Source organism: Macaca mulatta, chromosome 9 (assembly GCF_049350105.2).
Source record: "Macaca mulatta isolate MMU2019108-1 chromosome 9, T2T-MMU8v2.0, whole genome shotgun sequence".
Classification (NCBI taxonomy): Eukaryota; Metazoa; Chordata; class Mammalia; order Primates; family Cercopithecidae; genus Macaca; species Macaca mulatta.
Genome location: NC_133414.1, coordinates 33703334 through 33723887, shown reverse-complemented (window position 1 = coordinate 33723887; position 20554 = coordinate 33703334). Strand labels below are relative to the sequence as shown.

General features: G+C 41.3%; 1 protein-coding gene across 4 annotated transcripts in view; it reads left to right on the top strand.

Annotated features, from left to right (window-relative positions):
* EPC1 (enhancer of polycomb homolog 1) overlaps positions 1 to 20554 on the top strand; it is a 112882-nt gene that overhangs the window by 29819 nt on the left and 62509 nt on the right. For 2 of the 4 annotated variants that reach the window (XM_015146766.3, XM_015146765.3), the window contains exon 1: positions 4016 to 4461. The exons of the other annotated variants lie outside the window; for them this stretch is intronic. In XM_015146766.3, coding sequence (XP_015002252.1) covers positions 4309 to 4461 — 153 coding nt within the window. In that variant the 5' untranslated portion in view covers positions 4016 to 4308. Of the gene's footprint in view, positions 1 to 4015; positions 4462 to 20554 lie in introns of those variants that run through there. 4 annotated transcript variants of the gene reach the window in all.

Below are 20554 nucleotides of genomic sequence, written 5' to 3'. Positions count from 1 at the left end.
ATGGAAATGGAAATCGGGAAGTAAATCCTAGAAACAATTTCAAAGAAGAAATCATAAGATTTGGATACATAGTGAACATAAACTACTATTTAGAGCTGTATTTCAAATGTATTATTTACCGCAGAATGCAGTGTCAGAGCAGTTGCCTTTGGAATATTCTAAGTTTTTGTTAAGTAGAAATTCTGCATTTGGAACAGAAATCACATGTCTCATGCTGTTATATGTAATGATTATTACCATGAAAACTCATGTCTCTTTTACCTTCTACTCCTACTCCATCCACCCAAGTTCTTACTAGTTTTACCTCCTAATGGGATTGTTGTTGGGGTCTCCTACTGAACTCCAGCCAAATAAACCTCCTCATCCTCAATCATACCTGACAGTTGCTGCCTCTCACCTTTTTGTTCATACAGTTGTGTTCCCCCATGAATGTTCTTTCTTCTATAATAGCATTTCATTCCCATGAGCAGTTGGAACCTTGGCCATCCTTCAGAATCAGATCACATGCTGCTTCTCCATGCTGTCTGATCAACCCAGATGGAACCTACTGCTCTCTTTTCTGAATTCCCATAGCCACTTACATTTCATTATACTGCCTTGCCACTTGGGTAACTGGGTATCCATTTGCCAGTGTTTTATTTGTATCCCCTACAATGACAGTACTGTGTGTTACCTGGTTATCCAATACATATTTGTGACATGAAATCAAACTATCTTAAATACTCCAAATCCCTTCCCAAACAAGAATTTCCTTCTGCCATTAGTGTATTCAGCTTTGCCCTAGCATACATTTTATGCGACATCGAGAATTTCACATCACTTTTGTTGGGGACACTTAGAAAAAGAAGGAATTTTAAGTTGAGAACAGAAAAGAATTGCTAAAGTGGAAGTAGAGGATTAACCATTTTTTCAAGGAATCTTTTGGATAGATAAAAGAATCTGGGGAAAACTAAGCCTGAACCTTTACTGCTGCCTTCCTGCCCCTTAAGGTGAAGAAAAGTGAACTGCATAAAAAAGAGGCATGGGTCCGAACGCAGCGGCTCACACCTGTAATCCCAGCATTTTGGGAGGCCAAGGTGGGAGGACTGCTTGAGGTCAGGAGTTCAGGAGTAGCCGGGGCAACAGAGGGAGGCCCTGTCTTTAGAAAAAATGTTGGAAATTAGCAGGCTACGGTGGCATGTACTTTTAGTCTCAGCTACTGACGGCTGAGGCAGGAGGATCGCGTGAGCCCAGGAGTTCAAGGCTGCAGTAAGCCATGATCACAACACTGAACTCAAGCCTGGGAAATAGAGTGAGACACTGTCTCTAAAAAACAAAAATTTCAAGAAAGGGTTTTTGTTTGTTTGTTTGTTTGTTTGTTTGTTTATAAAAGAGGCTTGGGATTCCAGCCTTTGGGTCCTTGGGAACCCAGAAGGACCTGAGAGTTGGAAATCCACATTATTGAGGAGCTGGATAAAGGAATGATGAGAAAAAGGTGTCTCTTAGCAGGCATATAATGTTATCTGCCAAAAGGCAAACTTAATCTGTACGCTTATCTCTGAATTTGCCATGGAGGGTGATTTTAGACTCTCTAAAGAATAAGAAATTTTGGCCGGGCTTGGTGGCTCACGCCTGTAATCCCAGCACTTTGGGAGGCCGAGACGGGCGGATCACGAGGTCAGGAGATCGAGACCATCCTGGCTAACACGGTGAAACCCCGTCTCTACTAAAAAATACAAAAAACTAGCCGGGCGAGGTGGCGGGCGCCTATAGTCCCAGCTACTCGGGAGGCTGAGGCAGGAGAATGGCGTGAACCCGGGAGGCGGAGCTTGCAGTGAGCTGAGATCCGGCCACCGCACTCCAACCTGGGTGACAGAGCGAGACTCCGTCTCAAAAAAAAAAAAAAAAAGAATAAGAAATTTTTTGTATCCACCCATTATTACTAATGTAGGATGTGGAAATAGTTACTTTGTTGTTTACCGTTATTTTAATGAGGGTAGAAATAATTCATTTCCTTGGTTCACTCTTGACTTACTCTATTTTGTTCTTAAAATCTTAGGCTCCTCAATCAAGAATTCTACTGCTAGGACTTTCAGGAACCTAATGTTGTAGGCTGCAGCAGGCTGTTAGAATAATATTCAGCCAGTATTTTCGGAACTGTTAAACCTGGCTAAACAGGTGTCATTCCACAATGAAGTTGGCAATTCTTGAGTTTCCCAGAAAGTGACTGCTATCTAATGACTCAGCCTTGGACACGTCTCTGCTGTTGTCTTAAAATACCCTTCTTCCCTTCATTTTTACTTTTTTTGCAAAGTTAACCCACACTTATCCTACATATTTACCCAGATATCATCTCTTCCAAAAAGTCTTCCCTTGCCACTTCATTAGAACCACTCCCCTGGGTTGGGCGCCACTCTTGCCCCTTCCCACAGTGGCCTGGGCTTTCACATAACACTTAGCTCGCCGTGTGGCAGTTGCCATTCGCGGGTCCTTCTCCCCACTGTGTAAGTTCCTCCAAGAGCCCTGTGGGTGCCAAGCTGACTTGGAAGGCTATGAGGGCTCAATACACACACTCATTACTCATTGGATGAATAAATGCACGGTCTCTGTATAGGAAATGCAGGTGAACGTCCTTCTGCCTCATTTAAGTGAGCTGGTAATATCGGAGTTTTAGGATAATTTTGGAGAACTGCAATCCGCCTGTCTTCTCCCTACCCCACGGAGTTGGCTAAACTAGCCTGGAGGCTAGCAGTTTGCCTGTGTGCCCTAAGCTAGTGACAGCTCATATCAAGCCCAGTATTTAAGGAGCATGATTACTTTTACTATGTAGCCCCCAGGGAGAAAAGGAGACTCACAAAACATTTTTGTATCTTTTTGTATCTTGTTACACAAGATACAAACTTGTGCACCAAGATACAAATTGAAACTCGAATTGAAATTTGGCTGCCAATTTATTAAACCCACCCCAACAATTTTCTCTATTAAAAAAAAAAAACACGAAAAGAGAAGAGATCTCTGGTACCCATTTTCATGTAATATAAACCGATGCCACCAATCTATCATATCCATCTAAATCTAATAATTCAGCTTTTTGTTTGTTTGGCGGGAGCACGACAGGTCTTTATATGATTCAGTGTTACAAAGTTTTTCGGAGGACAAATGGTAAGTGTGAACCCACGGCTATGATGAAGCCGCCGTTTCTTTGAGTACAAAATCATGAGCTAGACATAAAGAACTGGCTTTAAATTCCGAAGTAGATCTGGCTTCTAAATGTTACGGTGGTGGGTAATAATTTCCTTTGCTTCAGTTACTATTTAAAAAGTAAGTATGTGTAGATAAAAATGCATGATTTTAAAAAATCTACTTTGTAGAATAGGATACTATCATTTATATTAAGCCCAATGCGTGGGAAACGGATCAATGACTTGATGCAGTGCCTATAAAATATTATAAACCAAAGTTGCATTAGGACATAAAAATAACTGCTGATAAAAGTTTACTCAAAGTAGCATCTGCCCCTAATTCAGTTTGTATTTTTATCGTAAAGACCTAAGTCGCCGCGGGAACTAGGCTGTGCGTTCGCCCCCCGCGGCAGACGGCGGCGCGCGGCGCCTCAGGAGCGCCCGTCCGAAGCCCTGCGGGGGCGGCCGCTGGCGGACACCCCACAGAGGTCCGAGCCCTCCGAGCCCCCGGTCCCCGGGCCCGAGCCCCGCCTGCCACTCTCCCCAGTTGCCTTTCCAAACGCCGCCGTGCTGGTGTTTTCCCGCACCTTGTTCGCCCGTCAGAAAACGGCGCCGGGAGAGAGTGAGCGTGAGAAAGTGAGCGTGTGCGCGGCCGGAGAGCACGACCCAAGAGCCGGCGCCCGGTGTCCGAGCGCCCAGTCCGCCCTGTTCGCCCCCGGGCCCGCGAAGGGCGGGGGCCCCGAGTAGCGAGGCGCGAGAAGCGAGGCCGGCGGGTGCCGGGGGTTGGCGGGACGCGCGCTCCGTGCCGGCGCCGGCCTCGAGCCCGCGCTCCCTCCCCCCGCCCGCGTGCCCGCGCCGCTGCGCGATGCAGTGTGGGGAATGGCTGGGGTTGGCTGAAGAGCGCACAGTGGAGTTTTAATGTCCGCCATGTTGGCCATGGCGTATTGAAGAGAGCGAGCGAGAGAGGAGCGGAGCGGCACAGCCTCCCACCCTCCCGGCTGGTGTTAGTGCCCGGACGGCGGGCTCAGCGCTCCGCCCCTCAAGTCCCCGGCAGCGGTTGGCGAGTGGGGACCGAACCCCCGGTTCTCCATGATCCCGCTGGCCGGGGCCGTTTCCCCAGAGCGGAGAGGTATCTGCTGCGCCTGAGATGAGTAAACTGTCGTTTCGGGCGCGGGCGCTAGACGCCTCGAAGCCGCTGCCGGTTTTCCGCTGTGAGGATCTGCCCGACCTGCACGAATACGCCTCGATAAACAGGGCCGTGCCGCAGATGCCCACCGGAATGGAGAAGGAAGAGGAGTCGGTACGTGTTAACTCCCCTGTCCGACCCACCGTCAGGCCCGCTCCCTCTGCTGCCTGCGGCGGCGGCGGAGCAGCAAACCCACACAAAATGGCCGCCATCTTCTCTTCGCCGCCGACTCTCAGTCGCCGGCCGGGCCTATACCCCGCCTACCCCGGCCTCGACCCCCGGTCGCCGCGGCCCGGCGGGGCCCCTTCTAAGGCCACCCGCCGACCCCGGCCACTTGTACCCGGGTCCCGCGGAGTTCGGGGGCCCGAAAGGCACAAAGGGGTCACGTGACGAAGCTGCCGGCAGCCATTTTGTGTCTTAGTTCTTGGGTTGGGCCTTGTGCATCCGGAGAGGGGAACGGGCTGGGTGGCGGTGGGGGTGCGGCGAGCCGGGGGCTGTGGAGGACCCGCCTGCAGGCCTCTCCGTGGGCCGCTGGGTGGCGCTCTAGGGCCACTGCGGCCCGCGCGCCGCTGCCCGGGCCGGGAGCGCAGGTTCTCTGCACAGTCGGGGAATTTGATTGCCCCATGGCCTGGGAAGCTTGTTGGGCTCAGTGCAGCCCCCACGTGGAGCCTCAGACGGGCATGTCATGTTGCCTGCGGCTCTATGAGGCTTTTCTCCCCTCTGCAAGGAAATGTCGAGGGTGCAGTGTGTTTGCCCGGACGACTTACTTTCCTAGAAGATAAGACTTATTCTCAGTGTCCTCTTTCTGGGACGTTTGCATCCATCCCTCCCCAGAGCTAGTAGTTCGGAGGATAATAAACCACTATCCCTGACTTTTTCTGTGATCCTTGCGAGTATCTTGCAGATTTGTTTGGAGTGCTCTCTCTTCCGAAGCCTGTAATCTTATCTATTTGTAAAATAAATTTAAGTTCTCCTGCTTTCTGGTATCTCAACATAGGGGGAGAAGAGACCCAATTTAAGTAACTGTTATAGATCTAAATTTCGAAGGAGGATCCTTTCTTATTCAAAACCGAACTAAAACTAAGTGACTTGATTCACAGAAATCTTAATATTGAGATGTCTAAATTGGGTGGGTTTCAGCACGTAAATGACTGTTGACAACTAATAGACATTTTACCATCGCTGTGGCTTTACCTTGTTGTGGAAGTTGGGTTCAGACACCAGGATAATAGAATCTTCCTCTCATTTCCCCCAGATCCTTGACAGTATAACTTGATGACTTCTAAGCCTAAGGAATTGCATACCTTGGTTTTCAGGTACAGCCATTTAAACAGGGTGCAGTGTATTGACAGTTCAAGGAAGTCCAGCAGTCGCGTGGATTTGTGTGCTACAATTTTGTTGTGGAAAATTGTACTGTAATACTTCTCTTGGTACTGTAAGAATTTTTATTGTAGAAATTATGCTCTGTAATGTTGTTTTTGGAAATAAAACTGTTTAAACTCTTTGGGTTGTTTAACCTTTTAAAGTAAAATAGCTGTGACAGTGGAATGTTACTTTTGAGAGTAGTGTCTTAAATCTAACTTTACAGATAAGCCAAGTGTATGTAGTAGCTGAGATTGTCTAGTTGGGCACTGACTTTCAGCACATTGTCTTATGAGACACTACCTCTTAATTTACTTGTATCAACTTTAGAGTAGCATGGTGCCATTTGTTTATTTTTTAATAAGTGATTTGTTTTTAAAATTAAAGTACTTGTGACTGCAGAATCTTGTCTTTTGGTTTTATTTTTATTTCTGTTTATAAGTTTTACAGATAATACTTTCAAGTATTGGGGTGTTGGTGTTACCCTGCCCTGGAAATTAATTTGTAGTTCTTGTTTTACAGCCAAGGAAGGGGAAAGCCTTGATTAAAGCAAGACAGCACTACAGTACACTTTAGACATTAGTTAAGTCTTGCTTCTGTGAATACTTTGGACAGTCCCAAGAGTTACAACCTAAAGTCAGAGCTGAGCTCAATGAAATACCAATGCTTGTTAAATTTTACAGGTAATTTTATTCGCTGAAATAATTTTGATTTTTTTTCTTTTCTTTTCTGAGACGGAGTCTCACTCTGTTGCCCAGGCTGGCGTGCGGTGGCACCATCTTGGCTCGCTGCAGCCCTCCACCTCCGAAGTTCAAGTGATTCTCCTGCCTCAGCCACCCCAGTAGCTGGGATTATAGGCGCTTGCCACCACGCCCGGCTGATTTTTGTATTTTTAATAGAGACGGGTTTTGCCATGTTGGCCAGGCTGGTTTTGAACTCCTGGCCTCAGGTGATCCCCCCCACCTCGGCCTCCCAAAGTGCTGGGATTACAGGCATGAGCCACCGCGCCCAGACAGTTTTGACATTTTATACTGCAGTGGCTATCAATAGTTTGTGACATGTGGAGTCCCTAATTTTGAAACACAGGAATTTTTTTTCCCTTCAGATTGCCTTTTTCTGTTATCTGTTTAGAATTTTTCACTTCACATCCAACCCAAGCTATGTATGAGGAGAGAAGCGTAGACCTCAAGAATAGATACCGAACCTAATGGAAGAATGTAAAAAGTACCCGGTAAACAAGCTGCTGTGTAGTCCTGTGGTTCATGCTGTTAGTGGTAGGCTGTGTAAATCATAATATTGAAAGTAGTGTGTTATGCAATGTTGAAAAGGTATACTAAACATAAAGGTAATTGAATTCTGGATTCACCATAGAAAAACAGAAACTTTTTGATGATTTGTGGAAGCATTTTGTACTTCTAATAAAGAGGAAGGGTTAAAGCAAACTTCTGCCTTTAACTGACACATTAGTTATTTGTTATCTTGTTAGGTCACTGTAACCTAGAACCTTAATTGACTGTCTCAGAAGAAAAAGTGTGTAGTCCTATGTCGGTCCTGAAAGGTGAGGACAATTTTTTTTTTACACCACCTCATTAAAGCATTTTATTGATCAAAATAATCTGCAGAATTGTCATGTGAAATACGCCTAGTAATTGTTATGTTGTTTCTGGATATACTTGACAGAAATCCATGTCTTTTAACGTTGGGAAAATAAGTATTATTCGTGTATTCCCATTTAACCAGTTCTAATAATATGAGCTGAACACACGGACCTAACAAGGCAGACTTTTTTAATTTTTAAGAAACAAGTAGAAGCCCTTACCCCCCCCCCCAAAAATAATTTGGAGGTGGAAAATGTTACTGAACTTTCTTATTTTTTAATTATTGTGGTAGTACTGAAAAAGTAACTTCAGATTGTGATAAATTGGAGAATTTGACTGGATCAAAGATGTTAGAGATTAAATGTGAATTCGCAGAATGTAATGCATCGAAATTTGCTAAGTCTGAAAGTAACAGATTGGCGGGATGCTGTGTCTCGTGCCTGTAATCCCAGCACTTTGGGAGGCCAAGACGGGTGGATCACCTGAGGTCAGGAGTTCGAGACCAGCCTGGCCAACATGGTGAAACCCTGTCTCTACTGAAAATACAAAAATTAACCAGCCATGGTGGCGGCTTCCTGTAATCCCAGCTATTCGGGAGGCTGAGGCAGGAGAATCGCTTGAACCAGGGAGGTGGAAGTTGCAGAGAGCTGAGATAACCCCATTGCACTCCAGCCTATACAACAAGAGCGAAACTCCGTTTCAGAAAAAATAATTTAATTAAAAATAAAAAAGTAACATGATGAAAATACAATGTATTTAAATACAGATGTGACTTAAATCACAGCGAAATAATAGACTTTCAGCTCTGAGATAATTGAGTCCCTTTGGGGTTTAAAAAAAGATAAAAGTTTAAACAAGTGCTTGGTTGGTGCAGGGCATATGTCCTATTATAAATATTTTACAATGTTAACTTTAAGATTATAAGTTAATTATCTTTATAATCTTAAATCTTGTGCTACGGCTTTGCATTCTATTGAAAGGTTAAACTTACCAAATAGATTAATACTATCAAATCTTTTTATTAAAATTGACTCGATTAAAATTGGAGCTTTATGTTGTTACAATTCTCCTTTATGGAAACATCACTTTAAGAGACATTCTTAAAAAGTCGATTTTAAAATGATATTTAGCAAAATGGAGCTACTGTTCCATAGTAGTTTAACTTTTCATTGGGTTGTCTAGGGTGCATTGTTCCATTTATGAGGGGATGACAACCTTTCCTCTTCTGTTACCTAGACTGGTTTGGGTAGAATATTTGGTGTAATTAAGATGTTAATGATGTTATATTGATACTACCTTACAGTCACCTTTGAAACTGTTACAAGTAGGATCTAACCACCATAATCCAGCACCTTAGTTCTATAGGATTCTAACAGGACAGGATAGTCTTTATACTCCCACCTTTTCTGTATTACTGGCACCATATACATTGTTACTAAGCCCAAGTTAAGAACTATTTATAAAAAGTGGATGGGAGTTGTTTGTTTGTAATTATGGGGAAATGGGAAATATGTACATATCCTTGATATGAGAAAAAAATGGTTACTACATTTCCAAAACTTAGTAATAAAAACCTAGTTTAAATTTAAATCACTTTTGAAGGAAACCAAGAGTCTCTTTCTTTAACCTTTAATATTTTAAACCAATATTTTTAGTCCCTTTATCTGGAGCTGTAAAGATCAGTCTAGATTTCTCCATTCTGTCCACTGTCTTGGAAGTGAAGAGAAATACATGAAATCTCAATTATAGTAGAAGAAAGTTTAACAGACTAATTACAGATAGTTTGAATTAGAAAATAATTGAGAGTATGGGGATTTTTGCATTAGATTATAATTAGTTCAGATAAAATCAAAGATAGTAATAAAATATTTCAGCTTTCTATACTGTCCACAGATATTTTTGCATAAAATTGCTAAGCTAGGGTTCTGAGGGTTATGTGGAAATAATTGTGGAAGTGATGAATTCCCACCCACCATATGCCTATAAAAGGTTAGAATATATTTTTCTAGGGAGAAGGTTCACACTTGTCATCAATTTCTCAAGGTGTTGGTAATGGCCTGGGGCAGAAAGCCCAGGGTTTAAGATCAACTGTCCCATAAATTTCAGACTGAGTCATTTTTGGTTTTATCTCATTTGGCAGTTACTAAATAGACTTAGTCAAAGGAGGATAATTGAAAAAGGACAGGCAGTCCAAGAAGAGACTAAGGATTCTTGAATACAGTAGGGAACTTTTGAACACTTACATGCCGACGCACTTGAAATGTTAGTACTAACTTTTGTTTCAGTATACCGTTTGAATGTGTTTGTGTATCTAATGGTATTTTGTGGGTGCTTCATGATCAGCATTGGCATTTGTACTGAATTACATTTTTTCTGTTAATAGGACTTAATTAAAAGTACTGTCTAGATACAGGGTAGCTTAAATTTTATGAACAAGAGAAAAAGTTGTGCATAATGGTTCATGAATTTGTGGGCAGAATTAAATATATCAACCACTCCTGTTAAAAACAGCTGGGTTTTAGTTTCATATTTTGCATTCTACTATGTCATGGTATGTACTGGTAGTAATGGTAGAAACATAGAAGCTGTAACACACACACACACACGGAGACGTGTCCGTTTTAAAGCAGTAATGACAAGAGTTCTTTTCATATATATAAAGATGTGAATTCTGATTACATTTATTACTCAATTTTCTTGAAAAGTTAAGGGTGGTTAATTGTTAACAGTAGTTAGTTACAAGCAGAAGATAGCATTTTAAGGGAGCAATAATACCATGAAATTAATGGTATCATTTGTGATCGTACTTCTTAGAAGAAGAGAATGCACAAGGAGATGAGAATTTTATATTGTAATTCAGGAATAAAATGAGTGTGTCTAAGGGCAAAAGTGACATGAAAGTATGACATACTTTCAGAGACAGAACTAGAGTACGTATTTTAAAGTAGACTTTTGGAACATGAAAGTGACTTGCATTAATATAACTTTTTGATAAGAATAAGCCAAATTATGAGAAATCAGTGAGAAGACAAGGGATTCAAATGTTTTAAACAACTTGCTAGAATTTTTTTTTTTTTTTTTTTTTTTGAGTCAAAGTCTTGCTCTGTCACCCAGGCTGGAGAGCAGTGACATGATCATAGCTCACTGCAGCTGCAGCCTCAACCTCCCTAGCTCAAGCACTGCTCTCACCTCAACCTTACAAGTAGCCATGACTACAGGTACACACCACCATGCCTAATTTTTTGTATTTTTTTGTACAAAAAATTTTGTATTTTTTGGTTAGGAAACATGTGACCTGATTTACCGTGTTGTCCGGACTGTTCTCAAACTCCTGGGCTCAAGTGATCCACCTACCTTGGTCTCCCAAAGTGCTGAGATCATAGGCGAGAGCCACTGCACCTGGCTCTAGAATTGCTTTTAATTTATTGATGCTAACTATGTTGCCTTCAACACATTTATAAACTGTAGCAAATCTTTCTTAAGTTTATTAAAGCCTATAATAATAGTGATTTTGAGTTCTTACAGTATTTTAAATATAGTGGACACTCAACTTTGCACCTTTAAATATATGAAGTGAATTCCATCTACCAACCCCACTGTAATAGGTATATGAAAAACAAAAGCAAACTTGCTGTACTTACTACATCTACTGTAATATGTTACCTGAGATGTAGCTTTCATCAATGCAGATACAATCAGTTCTTCAAAAGCTAAAGCTCTCCCTCAAGTATTTGTTGTAATGGAGGTTATTTTTAAAGTTTTGGTTCAGTTTTTGTATATGTGTTGTGATAATCACTTCCTGAATTGCAAAGCAGATTATTAAAGCAAATCGTTTCAGTTGAATTTCCCTCAGTATAGCAAGTACTGACTGAAGAAATTGGATGTGACCTTAGAGTGAATCTAGGGGCAAGCATGACCTGAGGTTTAAAATGTCCTGTGAATGATTTAATATAGGTTCTAATCTTTTTATATATTGGGATGAACAATTTTGATAATGTAGTAATTGTATATCCTCTGAGTATCCAAACAGCAATTGTGTATCCTCTGAGGAAACTTTCCTACCTTGATTTTTGTATCCATTGACAAGGCACTTAACCTCACTGAAAGAACATTAGTCTCTGCATTTGTTACGTCTTCTGATCTACCTTACAAAATAGCTCTGAGGAGTGAATAAGGCAGTGTATGTAAAATCATGTGCAGATGAATTTCATTATTACCAAACACTAATAGAATTTTTAGAATGGCCTTGCTTTTTGTTCTCAGAAGATACTTAACATTATATTTTGTATTTGGGATTGTTTGACATAAAAGTGTTAGATATATTTTGTCTCCTTACAGAGTTGTATGATATGATTGTGAAAAACTATGTATTTTAACTTAGTCTATTATTATTATTGAGACAGAGTTCACTCTGTCACCCAGGCTGGAGTGCAGTGGCATGATCTCGGCTCACTGCCACCTCCACCTCCCAGGTTCAAGTAATTCTCATGCCTCAGCCTCCTGAGTAGCTGGGACTACAGGTGTGTGCCACCATGCCCAGCTAATTTAGGTAATTATTAGTAGGAAAAAGCATCAAACTAGGAGTTACTAGACTTAAGGCCTTACTCTAGCCTCTAACTCTGCTTCCACATGCCCCAGGTTTTCTTGACTGTAAGATGCAGTAGGCCTATGGTAGTTTCCTGTTGTAATGGGAATATTGTGTTGCCATTATATTTAAATCTGTTTCCTAAAGAATTTTATGTGTTTAGAGAGTAGTCATTAAATCTTGAGTTAATCTCATTTGCATGTTACCTAAACGTAATTTGCATGGAAGTAAAGGTTAATGGATAGTTGGTTCCAGTTTAGGAAGGGTCAAGTTCTAAAAGCCAGTCTCTAAAGGATTTTAAAGATATAATTGGATGCAGTAGTCAGAAAATAACTTTTATTGTCATGAGAATTTGAGATTAGAGCCAGAATGTATTATTATTATTATTTTATTTTTATTTTTTCTGAGACAAGGTCTCCCTCTGTTGCCCAGGCTGGAGTATAGTGGCATGATCTCGGCTCATTGCAGCCTCAGCCTCCTGGGCTCAAGGATCCTCCCACCTCAGCCTCCTGAGTAGCTGAAACTCCAGGCGGATGCCACCATATGTTCTTACGTGGCAGTGGAACAAGATACTACAGAATTTTAGTTAGAAGGAGAAGGATAATTTTCTTTGGGTTAGGAAACATGTGACCTGAAACTTGAGTGGTGGGAATGAGCCAGCCATGGGAAGAGCTGCATGAGGAACATTCCAGACAGAGAGACCTACAGGTGCACAGAGACTGAGCTGAAACAGAAAGGAGGCTAGTGTACTCAGAGCAGAATGAGCAGGGGATTGGAGATTAGGAGATGAGGACACATACGTACTTGGGATCCACATCAGGAAGGGATTGTTAGGCTACCATGAGAAATTTTGACTGTGTTGAAATGAAGTAATCTATTCACAAGTTTAAGGGAGTGACATGATCTGATTTAATGGTTTTTCAAGATTATTCTGGCTACCATGTGGAGAATGAGTCGTACTGGGCAAGAGTGATGATGGTGGCTTTAAGTAGGGTTGGTACTAGTGGAGATGAAGAGAAATGGATGGATTTGAGATATATTTTGAGAAGCCAGAACCAACAGAACTTGCTGGTGGATTTGAATGTACTAGTTGGAAAGAGAGAATCCAGGATGAACCTCCAGCTTGAGCAGCTGGATAGATGAGTGGGCCACTTACAGAGAAGGGACAATTGGGGTGGGGGATGTAGAAGGGATGGACTTACTCAGTTTGAAATGTGCCTCTTTTGTCCTAACTGGATATGTGAGAATATATACATTAGAGCAGTTTGTGCTAGAAATGTATAATTTGGAAGTCATGAGTTGGTACTATAAATCTGAGAGTCTTCCCCTTATGAATCACATAGAATGCTGTGCTGTGGCACTGAGAGGAGAAGCTACTGAAAAGATTTTCTTCATTTTTAGAGTAAAAGCATCTCAAGAAGGAAGGACATTGGTTAACTATGTCCACTGAGAAGACGAAAGTATGGGAAGGTAATTTAATTAGATGTGTGCCATTGGCATGTTTTGGTGGAGTGGTGAGAAGGAAGGCCCAGCTGGAGTAGAAGAAATAATAGAAGATGAAAAAGGGGACGTAGCAAGTATAGTCAACTCTTTGGAATAGCTCTGCTATGAAAGAGCGGGAAAAAAAAAACAGGCTGGAGTAGCTGGAGGAGGCTCCCAGATCAGCAGATGATTTCTTTTAAAAATTAGTTACAGAGTTCCACCAGGCGCAAATGAAGGAAACAAATGAAGCTGAGCCCTAGATTGCCCCACTTCACTGCTTTGAGAATTTTCAGATTGCAGCACAGGGAGGGGAAATCCCAAACAAATCTGGCAACTCCTTCAGTTGAAGAAACAGAATTCAGAGTGTGGAGAGGCCTAAGTGACTTCGGAGCAGAGTACCACAGCTGCACAGAGAAAGAGCTCCAGATATTCACAGGGTGTCCCTCCAAGTGGCTAGCTGAAAACTCATCTGACCCTGTCCATGAGGAACTTCCAAGTCTAGGGAAAAGCAACAGGAAAGAAAGAACAGTTTGGGAAGCTCATAGAGCCGAGACTGTGCTACATTCCCACTAACCAGAATGGAAAGGCCTCAATACACAGCGTATCAAGTAGAACCCTCAGAAGGGTTATTGTCTCAGTAGTGAGGCTGAGGCCAGATTAGTTCTAAAGACTGTTCTGGACTTGCCCTAACAAAGATTGAGCACTAGCCTGAAAAGAATCAAACTAAATTTCAAGTAACTTGATTGTGTCGCAGAACAAAGGCCAAAAATGTTTAAAGGAATATGAATAAGATCCTGCAACATAAAGCTCAGTGTTTAGCATCCAATAAAAAATTATCAGGCATGCAAAGAAGCTGGAAAATATGGCCCATAATTAGGGAAAAAATTAACAGAAAGAGACATAGAAATAACCCAGGTAATCAAATTAGATTAAAATGTTAAAGCTACAAATAAAAGCAAGAATTACTAGAACTAGTAGAATTATTTCATTTAAATAATATGAAATAATCTCATCCTCTCTCCTACTCAAGGACTTCACTCCTAATAACTATTTTATGTCTCTCCTGGATCCATTTAATGGAGATATTGGTTACTAATTACAACAGGAACTTTTTTTTTCCTTTGTGAAAGGCAGGCAGATAAACGAGAAAAAATGCATGTCAGTCGTTAAAAGTTGGTTATGACAGGATGGCGTAGTTTATCCTATGATTGTATTTTCTCTGTGGGGTATGAGTGAGGTCATCACCTCAGAGTGAGGGAGAACCTTAAGGTAGGTATAGGAAAACTTAACTTAGTAGAAAAATGTAAAAGGATTGATAGACTTGCTGAAGGCTCAATATTTGTGATCATTTAAAGTGAGACCAGTCAGCTCACTTGGGCAGTAGCATTCACTTGAGTTCCAGCACAAAGTAGGTAGATAAGGTTTGTCAAGGGTCAGTGTTTGGCCAGCAGGTACAAAGGAGTAAGACAGGGATGAAGGCATTAAAAATTAGGTAGTAGGCTGGGCACGGTGGCTCACACCTGTAATCCCAGCACTTTGGGAGGCCAAGGTGGGTGGATCACGAGCTCAGGAGTTCGAGACCAGCCTAGCCAACATGGTGAAACCCAGTCTTTACTAAAAATAACAAAAATTAGCTGGACATGGTGGCAGATGCCTGTAATCCCAGCTACTCCAGAGGCTGATGCAGGAGAATTGCTTGAACCTGGGAGGCGGAGGTTGCAGTGAGCTGAGATCACGCCATTGCACTCCAGCCTGGACAACAAGAGCACAACTCCGTCTCAAAAAAAAAAAAAAAAAAAAAAAAAGTGGTAGATGATTGTGATGGACCATGGAATCTAAGCAGGTAAGCAGGGAAAGAAGACATCTGGGAGCTGATGAGTAGTTGAAAAGTGGTAGGACTCAATTGGGATGGAAGGCTCTGTGGAATTGATTTGTTACACTGGGAGTGCTTGAGTGAGTGAAACCAAGTCAGGAGGGTGGTGGCTAAATAGTGACATGCTTGAGTTTAAACTTCAGAGGTGGCACAATTATTAGTGAAGGCAACATCTGGAGTATAATAGGAATGGTGGCTGAGATGAAGTAGAGGAAAAGATCAGCGTGGGTGAGGTCATGCTGTTTCATCATTATTCATGTAAATTCTGTCATGAAAAATTATGCTAGAAGTGTGGTAGTTGAGAAAACAGCGCTGTGGCTGTGACTGAAAGAGTGTATATGACAGCTTTAGGGAGAGAGTGATGCTGTGAACTTGAGGGGTTGTGTTTTTTTGAAAGGACAGCAAAGAAGAAATGGGGTAGAACTGGCAGTGGGAAGCAAGGAGAGTGGGTGTGTATGCCATCCACAAGTCTGCGGCATATGGGAAAATAAACAGCTTCTGCTTGAAAGGGCGATGGGGAGTATTGTTTCTGGAATATACTGCCAGACTTCAGTTAGGGCAAGATGAGGGAACACTGAAAGAAGTTGAGAATGAATATAAAGAAGAGTTTGCTGATACATCTTTAGTCTAGACAACAGAGTAGAAGACTTTGAGACAGTCAGGAAGGGTGGAAGATTGGGACAGATTAGGAGATGCTGAGATTAGAATGGCGATAAGAGCCAGGATGGTACTGTTATGTCTTGGACTCTGTTGGTAATGGTTACAAAGAATGATGGGATTTATCCAGCCAACCTCAAGTGAGCAAACAATACAAGATAACCCTCCTGCTAGATACTCTAAACTGTAGAGGACCATTCTTGCAGCTAGATAGCCTCAAGGAAGGGCAGCTCCACTAGGTAGGAAGTGATGACCCCTTGAACTCCAAGGAGTACCTATCATTCCTTCCGCACAGTTGTATAAATATCTTCACAATGAAGGATTTTTGTACAGCACGGTTGTTTCAGGGCTCAGAAAATGGACCTTTAAGGGTTGTATTGAATATCTCAGACTTCTCCTTCCTCTGCAGTGGTTCTCAACAGGGACTATATCATTCTCCCACCCTGGGGACATTCCGGAAATTTGTGGGGGTGCTTTGGATTGTCAGTTATTGGGAGATGCTGTTGACATTAATTAAAAATAAGAGGGGGCCTATTAATGATATAAACCCCACCATACAAAACAGAGTCCCATAAAATGACTTTTGAGTATCCCAGAGAACATGCCAGCAGATAAAATTATAATTTATAAATTATCTGAGTCTAGGACGTAATTTCATTTTACATGTGAAGTGTTTTTTTGTACAGTTTTAATATACAGTAGATTTTCCAGAAAAGCAGCTAGTGTATAAAGTAAGAGGATGTTGTACTTTTTTTGTTCAGAACTGTTGCAGGAGTTCTTATCATTCAAAAGTCACTTCCATTGACATCACCATTTGTGGTATTTGAGTCAATAGCATATACCTGTATAAAGTGTGATTTTTTTTTTTTTAGCTGGTTATATTCAAAAGTCTTATCCCATCGCAGCTCAAAGTCCAGAATCTCATCTAAGTTAGATTTCAGGTACAGTTGGGACTTCCTGGATGTTCCTTAAGTACAGCTTCTCAAGTACAATTCCTGCTGACCTGTAAAGCCAAAGCAATGTGTTACCTGGTCCTCATCCTTCCTCCAGACACTTGCCTAATATACAGCATTGGGTCAGGCTTAAGATAACCTCTATAAAACATTTCTATCCAAGGCGGAGGCCAAGAGATAGTAGGCACAAGGCAATCCCTGGTCTGTAACAATTCTGAAATCCAATCAGGCAATCTTGGTTGGGTCTCGATTCCCGGGGATCCCCGGGTGTAATACACCCCGCTCTCAGCTTTGCCCTTTGGGCATGTGGTTCTTTCTCCTGAGTTACCTTTTTCCATGAAAGGCAGTACATGTTGGTTTGCAAATGACTAGTTTTCTTATCTTGCTTTCTACCAAAATTTGGGGCCTCTGAAGGCTTCATTTTCCATCTGCCGTGTCTTTCAGTTCAAGCTGGCAGTGTTTCACCATATGTAAGTCTTTTTTAAAAGCTTTGTGCATCTTTTGTGAATCCTTTTGGGGTCAGTCTGTTAGTTGAAAATCATATGCACAAATTTCTTTGAGATACGCCCTTTACTACCTTGAGCTTCTGCTGAGAGACAACACCCTTTGCCTTGCAAAGCCTTATTGTCTGAGAGACACTGTGAAGTGCATAAATCTAGCAGGCCTTTTGTCTGACAAAGTAGTATTCTGAGGTACCATCTTTGGTATTTCTGAGATCTTAACAGAAGATTTTATAGTTACTCCCATGGCTTAGTTTTTAGATCATGTTTTTCTGGCAGTGCCCTGGATTTGATCTTGGCTCAGAATCCATTTCTGAATATTAGCATTGTTTGCAATCTGAAGAGACTGCAAATTTTCCAAATCATCAAGTCCTTGCTCTTCTTTAAGAAGTCTTCATTTAATTTATGTCTTCTCATTTTTTGCTGCATATAGCAGAAAAAGCAAGGCAGCACTTTCTAGTTGAAACTCTCCTTAGCTAAATGACCCAGTTCATTACATAAAATTTCCAGGTTTTTGTGGGTTTTTTTGTTGTTTGTTTTTGAGACGAAGTCTCACTGTGTCGCCCAGGCTGTGGCGTGATCTCGGGTCACTGCAGCCTCCGCCTCGGGTTCAAGCGATTCTCCTGCCTCAGCCTCCTAAGTAGCTGGGACTACAGGCGCATGCCACCGTGCCCAGCTAATTTTTGTATTTTTAGTAGAGACAGGGTTTCACCATGTTGGCCGGGATGGTCTTGATCTCCTGACCTCGTGATCCACCCACCTCGGCCTCCCAAAGTGCTGGGATTAACAGGCATGAGCCACCGCGCCCAGCCAAAATTTCTGGTTTTTATATGACCAAAGGTGACAGTGCTACTAAGCCTCCTGCCCCTTCCTAACAAAGATACCTCCTCTTTTGGTTTCCAATAACATCTGCCTCACTTTTCTGTTCTCCTTGTAGCCTTATGAAATACCATGAGACTTTTTAAAAACAGCTTCTTAACTAAACTATCCTTAAGGGCCATGGTCTGTTTCCAATGCCAATCCAACATTTCAGTGTTGTGTTATAGCAGTGAGTACTCCCAGTATCAACATGTGTTACTTATCTATTACTATGTAACTAATTACCCAAAATGTAGCAGTTTAAAACAACAAACATTTGTAATCTCACAGTTTATGAGGATCAGGAATCCAGGGGCAACATCTGTTGGGTGGTTCTGACCAGGGTCTCCATAAAAGCTGTTCAGAATTGCAGTCGGCTGCAGCCCTCCTTCCAGGCTTGCTCACATTGTTGGCTGGAGGCTTCTGTCCCAGTCCTCTCTACTACCTGTGTGTCTTCACAGAACAAATGACTCTAGAGAGTGTGTACCAAGTGAGTAAGAATGCACACAAGTCTTTTATCACCCAATCTTAGAAGTGACATATCATCACTTCTGCCATGTGCTGTTGGTTACACAGACCAACCCTTGTTTACTGTGGGAGGGGACTACCCAAGGGTATGAACACCAACCATCCTGCACGCTGGCTGCCATAACTGAACTATACGGTGAACTGAACTATACAGTGCTTCATGCTCTCTCATTGGCCATGCTGCCTCTCACTTCTGCCTTTACTTACACTGCCCTTTACCCCAAATGCTTTTCCTTTCCTCTATCTGTTCAACAAACCTGTTCGCTATCAACTTTTATGAAGCCTTTCCAAGCCCTGTCATAGCACTTTTGGAAAACAGATTCGTTTATGATTGTTTCCTTTGCAACAAACCCTTTGAAAGCAAAAACTATTGTATCTTAAAGGCTTAATATTGCACTAGCATAAATGTTTCTTGAATTAGTGTTTTAAATAGTTCCAAAATCTAGGTAGTCAATAACTTTGTATTCTAAAATAGTAATCAGATACCTGTTTTGTGTTTTCCTGCCTTTGAGCTTTTGGAATGAGACTAATAAAGTAAGGTTTAAGCTGTGCTTTATCGGAAGGACATGAGACATTTCAATAAACCAAAATTTTAAGCCAGAGAAAACGTTATGGCCTCCCCCAAAGTGTGTTTTGTGAAATGCTGTGCTTAGGCTACTTGTATGTCATGTTGACTTATGAGATGACTTACTCATCAAATACTTACACATTTACATTTACAAAGTATAGTGCCAAATACTGTGGAATTTACAAACATGTCTTGAAGGGGCTTATAATTCGCATGGTAAATAAAACAATCTGAGGTAGTCTTTTTAATGTCCCTGTTGTAAATATCAGAAATACTTATTTTTACTTTGGATAATGTTCTCTCTAAGTCTAGTAAAACTGTGTAAACCAACTTTTAATATTAAGTTCTGGAGAAGTCATCTTTTTTTTTTCATTTGAAGTAAATGTAAGTACAATAGATGATGTAAAATCAAAACCATTCATTTTGCTCTAAATTTTTGTATATTAAAATTTCTTCTCTCTAATCTGAAAGTTTTGAAAATGAAGATTTTAGTTGCAGTTACCATATTACCTGCCTTAAAGTTTTGTTGTTGTTGTTGTTGTTGTTTTGAGATGGAGTTTCGCTCTTTTTGCCCAGACTGAAGTGCAGTGGTGCTATTTTGGCTCACTGCAACCTCCGCCTCCCAGGTTCAAGCAGTTCTCCTGCCTCAACCTCCCAAGTAGCTGGAATTACAGATGCCCACCACCATGCCCAGCTAATTAAAGTTTCTTTTTCATTTACCATAATGGAATCTTGACACTAAATATGACTTCTGTATGGATTTTTTTCTCTTTGTGAATGTTTCTTTGTAATGCAATTTAAAAGAAAATAGCAGTCTTTTTTTCTGTATACCCTGAAATATACAGAAAAATAAATGATACACCTTGATTCATTTGTCTTGGAATTTTCTGTACAGTATTTTAAAACATTCATTAAGTTTTATTTCATCTTACGTTTGAACTTTTACACTGATTTTGTACTATACACATGAGATCAGACATTCTAACTTCTGTAGTGATGAAACAAACATTTTGTTTTGCTTTTTTGGGGATGCTTTTTTTTCTGGACTTTATATTTTTATGACTGGGGTTTTTTTTCCATAGAATTTCTCAGTTGAACTTTAATTCTTGTTCATATCTTAAAACTATTTCTCAAGGATACATAATAGTTTGTATTACTAGCAAGAAACCAATTAATACCTATAATAATACTCCTTTATTTGGGGCCGTAACTACCTTAAATCCTTTCTGGAATCTTAAATTTA